Consider the following 6,000-nt stretch of genomic DNA (forward strand, 5'->3'; position numbering starts at 1 on the left):
TGTAGCAATTTTAATGGCCAGTAGTGTATAAACAATACAGGTAAAGACAGATTACTGCGTACTGTAAAGAAGACATGTTAAGTTACACAATTAAAAGAAACTTACATGAAGCTTTTGGCTACAGCCTTCATCAGTAAAAGAGAGACACACATCATTCACACACACATGCAAGCACACCTCATGCAGCTCTGACCGCCAGCTGCAACATCTCAGGCCAGAATCTTGGCTGGAGTAGGTGGTCATGGGTGCATGAGGTGTTCTTGCTTGTGTGTATGAATGATATGTGTCTCTCTTTTACTGATGAAGGCTGTAGCCAAAAGCTTCATGTAAGTGTTTTTTAATTGTGCCTGTGTACAACTTAACGTGTCTTCTTTACAGTAAGTAGCAATATGACTTTTCCTGCATTGTTGATACTTCTACTGGAGTTCCCACTGTTTGATCAAAAATATAAAAATGATTGTTTTCTGGTGCATTATAGGTTTTATGTTAAATTCATCTTTTCTGTTTATGAATATATAAGACAATTTTAGTTATGTTGCCAAAATTACACTAAATGCAAGATTACAATTTGTATACCATTGGATCCCATTATCAATTAATCATTTGTGTCATATTCTACAATATGTGACAAAATAAGGTGCACTGACCAGTTCTACTACAACACTCAATGCACAACTAACTGGGAATTTCATAGAGAATCCCAATGCAATAGAATGTATGCTCTAAAAGATTTTTGTTCTAATTTTCATCTTGTTTTCAATACAGTAATTTATTTGCATGTAACACATACACAAAAATTTCAAATTCTTATTTAGTCTTGATTTCACTTGAATTTATTGTTCAGAGTATCATCTTGGTTGTTCCCTTTACACTGATGTAATTAACTTTCACTAGGATTGTAGGGATGACTGCCACCTACACTGTCGAGGAAAGCTTGTGGTGGAGGGGAGGATCCAGTTATCCATACAACACTTTTTTCTCCACTCCCAAAAATTACCCCAGCCTTAACCAACAGTAGCCCACTGTCCCCTCACCCTCCACAGTTTCCACATGCTCTATCCTATCACCACCTCCCAGTTCATGGTCCCTCACCTCCATTGTGCACCACTGTCTACCAACTCATCCACCAGTCTTTCCAGCTCTCTGCTCCTCTCCTTTTCTGCTCCTCCATACTCCCCCCTCACCCTCCTCACCCCCCCCCCCCCCTCCCACCACCACCGCCACCACCACCACCACCACCACCACCACCACCACCACCACCACCACCACCACCGCCACCACTCCTCCCCCACAGTCCCCAGATGCTGCACCCAGAAAAGAACTCCTTTGACGACTTCACTTTCAGTTTTCACATATAAAATTTGGAGGCATTACTTTTCAGCACACCCTTGTATCACAGAACTTTGATGTAAGATAAACTTGATCAGACCCAGGAAAACAATAGCAGAACTTAACAAGCTAGCACTTACTTTTCTTAAAAATGAGATTGTTTGTTTACCAACTGTAATTTTAACTTGCAACTAAGACTCTTAAAGAATAATAAATGTTACATAACACAAGTACTATTGTGTAGAATGGAGGCAAGATAATTAATAAGACAACAGTGAAGAAGATTGAGACACTCCAAATGTGGCTGTATCAATGAGTGTTAAGACATCCTGGACACAAAGAGTAACCAATGAATATGTTCTAAGGTGAACTGATAAGGATGAGGAACTGAAGTTCACAATCAAAATCAGAAAACAAGAGGATTTTGGCCAAATCAAGAGAGGAGAACTTTGATGTAAGATAAACTTGATCAGACCCAGGAAAACAATAGCAGAACTTAACAAGCTAGCACTTACTTTTCTTAAAAATGAGATTGTTTGTTTACCAACAGTAATGCTAAGACATACTGGAAGGAAAAATTGTAGAGAAAAGATCAGTAGTAAGAAGCTGAGAGAAAGGTTTGGAGTGCTTAGATTCACAAAGTCAAAAACAAATACAGTTTCTCGTTGCATTTGCTCTGGTCATGATGGGAACAATGTGTATATGATTTGCATTTAGTAAAAGTAATACAAGTTTTAATTTTTTTCTTTTTTCTTTTTTTCTTTTAATGCATCCGGTCGGTTGTGAAATAAAAACCACAACTGAAATCCAGTGAAGCTTTGCATAAATGTGTTGTTATTCAGTGTCTCTAGTATACCCATCTATCACAGCATGTCACACTTTTCATTTATGAATGCTCATTGAACAATAGTGTCTCCTGTCAAGTGTGGAGTGCTGGCTGAGGGTTTTTCACCTGATTTCATGCACCCCACACAACATAAATTTCACACTTTCTGTTCTTCATGACAATGTTCAGCTGCACACTGCAGGAGCAATGAACACATTCCTGCAGCATTTCCAATGGAAAGTGTTGGATAACCCACTATACAGCCAAGACTTGGCTTCTTCTGAGTTTCATCTCTTTGCTCACCTGAATCGCTGGCTATGAAGACAACACTTTGGCACAGACAACGAGCTACAGACCAGCATGGAGATGTAGCAGAAATCACATGCTTTTGCCTTCTATGACAAGGGTATTGAAATCATAAATCCCTCATAAAAATATGGCATGAGGAACAGTGGCCTGTCAAACTATGATGATAAGTAGAAATATAGACTATCATCCATTGTTTCTGAAAACAAGGCTATTAGTTTCACTGCTTCCATAGCACCTTCTTCAGGCTGCTATATAATTATAAAAAATGCTCAAAGCAATAAAGTATAAAATAAGTTCAGTAATACAATAAAATTGGTATATCAAATTGATACAAGTAAATAATCATGAAGTAAGAAAAAAATATGAACATTAGTAGCTCATAGTCACAAGGTATGGATTATATCAGGTCTATTAATACAACCATGGGACACATGGTGTCACTAGTTTGCTACATCCCACTACAATAACACCATTGTGTTTCATACTTGTCTTAACAAACTGATGTACTTGCACATTATGTCTATGAACTCCTGTTGTTCATATTATTTTTTGTTCATATTTATATACTTGTATCTATTTGACGTAACAATTTTATTGTATTACTGAACTTTTATACTTTGCCGTGTTAAGTACTTATTGTACCTATATAAGGACATGAGGAAGAAACAACTGGTGCACGGAAACTAGTAGCCTGAATAAAGTTTCCAAAAAATGGCTGACATTATATATTTATACAACGGGATATTAAAAAGTGGCACCAGACTACGACATATGGCTAAAAAAAAAAAAGTCAGGGTGATGACTATGACAAGAAGTAGATCGAGGGTGTAGCTAAATGTAGCAAATAAAACATTTTTGATTTCCACTGCAGCTTCCATTTTACAATCGATTGGTGGCTGGAAAAAATGGCCCTCATATTATCACTAGCAACAAAAAATTGTGTCAGTAAATTTATTTATTTACCTTAAGTGTAAAAGAAAAATAATTTTCACTTTAACTGTTGAAACATGTATTTTCTACAATGTTCAAATAATGTTACTGCAATGTCTGTTGGTTAAAAACTATTTCACTGTTTGACAGGAAGAGGAATATGAGTTTGGAAACCCTAAAGCAGAAAAACTGTGGGGCAAGCTGCAACCCAGAAGTATGCAAATGGCACTGGCAAAGGCAGGTTACAGGTGGCGACGTAAACTGTGTGGCGGTAACAGCGGGCCTTTCACCGGCATGAAGGCCATCGTATGCACAAAACAGAAGAAGGCGGTTCTTCTTGCCCAGGTTATCAAGGCAGGAGGTGGAGAGGTGCTGGACATCAGGCAAGTTCTTTGTTTCCACCTCTGATGTACGAATCTTCCAAAATGGTCCTCTCAGGCTACACACTAGAGCACTGCATCCGCGTGAGTAGCATCTGTCTAAGTCAAGGCTGGACAATAGCAGCTTGGGAGCCACTTTGTTGAAATGAAGCTTAGCAGAGGGCCACACCATTTAAAATGTTTGTATTCATTAGTTGCATTTCTGTTTTAGAAAAGGTCAATTCTTCATTGAACACATTACATTCATTAATGATTTTAGGTTTTTTTGGAAGTTTGTGGTTTCAATAAAGTTGGGCATTTATATGTTTACTGTTGCACAGTCAACATGGAAATAAACCAGATTAACTGGAAAAGTGCTTTGCATCGTACTGTGCATGCACATCGTGTTGACAGTCGGCTCGGTTGCTGATGGGAGCGAGCGTAAATGGGAAATGTTTTTACCCTCAGCCCCATCAGCCACTGCACCAAGCATAAACATGATTTGCACAAATAGTACCTACACTGCACATGTGTACTGATGTGGCTGTCCTAGTGAAGATCAGCCATGCACGGGAAGGAAATCTCAGTTCAAGGCAGGTTTTTTGGACTCTCAGTGGGCCACACAAAAACCCTTAGTGGGCCACATGTGGCCCGTGGGCCACTATTTGCCCACCCCTGATCTGTATCACACACTATGCATGTGCGCACAGCTGGCAGTTCCCTGACTCAGTATCATGTGACACTCACTCCCTGTGTGCTGGAGAAAAGCCTATTTGTGAAAAAAGTCAAACCATCATTCAAACCTTTTATTTGGAAATTAAGACAGTTTCTGTTCTGAGGCATCAAGGGATCACAAATTTAGCATTGGAGGGCAGCGTGGAGGGTAAAAATCGTAGAGGGAGACCAAGAGTTGAATACACTAAGCAGATTCAGAAGGATGTAGGTTGCAGTAAGTACTGGGAGATGAAGAAGCTTGTACAGGATAGAGTAGCATGGAGAGCTGCATCAAACCAGTCTCAGGACTGAAGACAACAACAACAAAGGGGAAAACAGGAAAAACCCAGGAATTTTTCATTGTTTTAGTTTTCCTGCAACCTGTTAGAAATAGCTTAGTTTCAGTAGTTGGCAGACAGCGCCCGGTAACAGGCGCCACCGAAATTCCACACCTATGATGACGCAGGAAGCCCATCTGTTCATACGACTAGAACATTAAAATATCTTACATAACGTCATAAAAAGAAAAAAGACATCAGAGGATACTCTAACAGTATTGGAATTTCATGAACCATACTAAAATGTGCACATTCGTATGCCCAGATTCCCAATGAAGAAGGCCTTTAACTTCCATCTGGCTACTTATAAACTATGTGAACCATTCATAACAGCAAGTACACTAATCACTGTAGGCTTCCTTCATCATTTGGTGTATCTCTGTAAAGGTTTTCTTGAGTTTCACTCAAAATTTAATGCAGATGTGTTGCTCCTCTAACTCTGCCATATGGAAATACACAAACTGTGTGACACAATGTTCTGCTCAACACAGCACTGAACAATAACTAAATGACATACTGGTACTACAATGAAACTTCTGGTGCATACACATTAAACACAGGTGTGTGCATGTATGCTAACCACATTTTTGCAACACAACATTGGTGAGAAATTATGAATGTTCCAGAATTTCCTGAACAGGCCTCATATTTATTACCAATACCAGGCATCGACTTTCAATTAAAACAACCCTCATAAATTGTAGCCCCAAGATAGCAGGAAGCACATATACATGATAGCGGGCAAGGAGTGAACAGTTTTATCTTCTTGTTGTTGGTCTCAACTTGTGGCATTTTCAGTGGGTGTTGCTCTCTAAATAATAAGAAACAAGTAGTGCAGAATGTGGTTAGCAAATGATCCTAGTGGTCAAATGGGCCCAAACTTTCCTGTAGGCAACCAAATTTGGTACAGAATCTAGTGTTACTTGAACTATTATGTAACTCACACTGCAAGTGACATGCAGGAAATGGCAAACTGTTCCCAATGGAAAGCTATCACTCTATTTAAAATTCTACAGTTTTGTCAAACAGTGGATGAAATATCTTCAAACCCTGACCTTAATGTAAATAGACAAACTCCTGTTGTATTTGACCAAATTTGTAATAAGAATTCTCGTATGGCATATATGCAACACTTTTTCTTAATTTAGGTTATTTGTTTTTCTGCAGAATAGTAAGTAGATCATTTTGATGTAGC

The 6,000-nt window shown here is 38.8% G+C and overlaps 1 protein-coding gene across 1 annotated transcript in view; it reads left to right on the forward strand.

The window, feature by feature from the left end:
- LOC124718737 (DNA topoisomerase 2-binding protein 1-like) overlaps window positions 1-4,183 on the forward strand; it is a 95,451-nt gene extending 91,268 nt beyond the window's left edge. The window contains exons 10-11 of the mRNA XM_047244353.1: window positions 3,545-3,781; window positions 4,034-4,183. Coding sequence (XP_047100309.1) covers window positions 3,545-3,781; window positions 4,034-4,183 — 387 coding nt within the window. The remainder of the gene's footprint in view (window positions 1-3,544; window positions 3,782-4,033) is intronic.
- Window positions 4,184-6,000: the final 1,817 nt, after the last annotated feature.

This window comes from Schistocerca piceifrons, chromosome 10, assembly GCF_021461385.2.
Source record: "Schistocerca piceifrons isolate TAMUIC-IGC-003096 chromosome 10, iqSchPice1.1, whole genome shotgun sequence".
NCBI lineage: Eukaryota > Metazoa > Arthropoda > Insecta > Orthoptera > Acrididae > Schistocerca > Schistocerca piceifrons.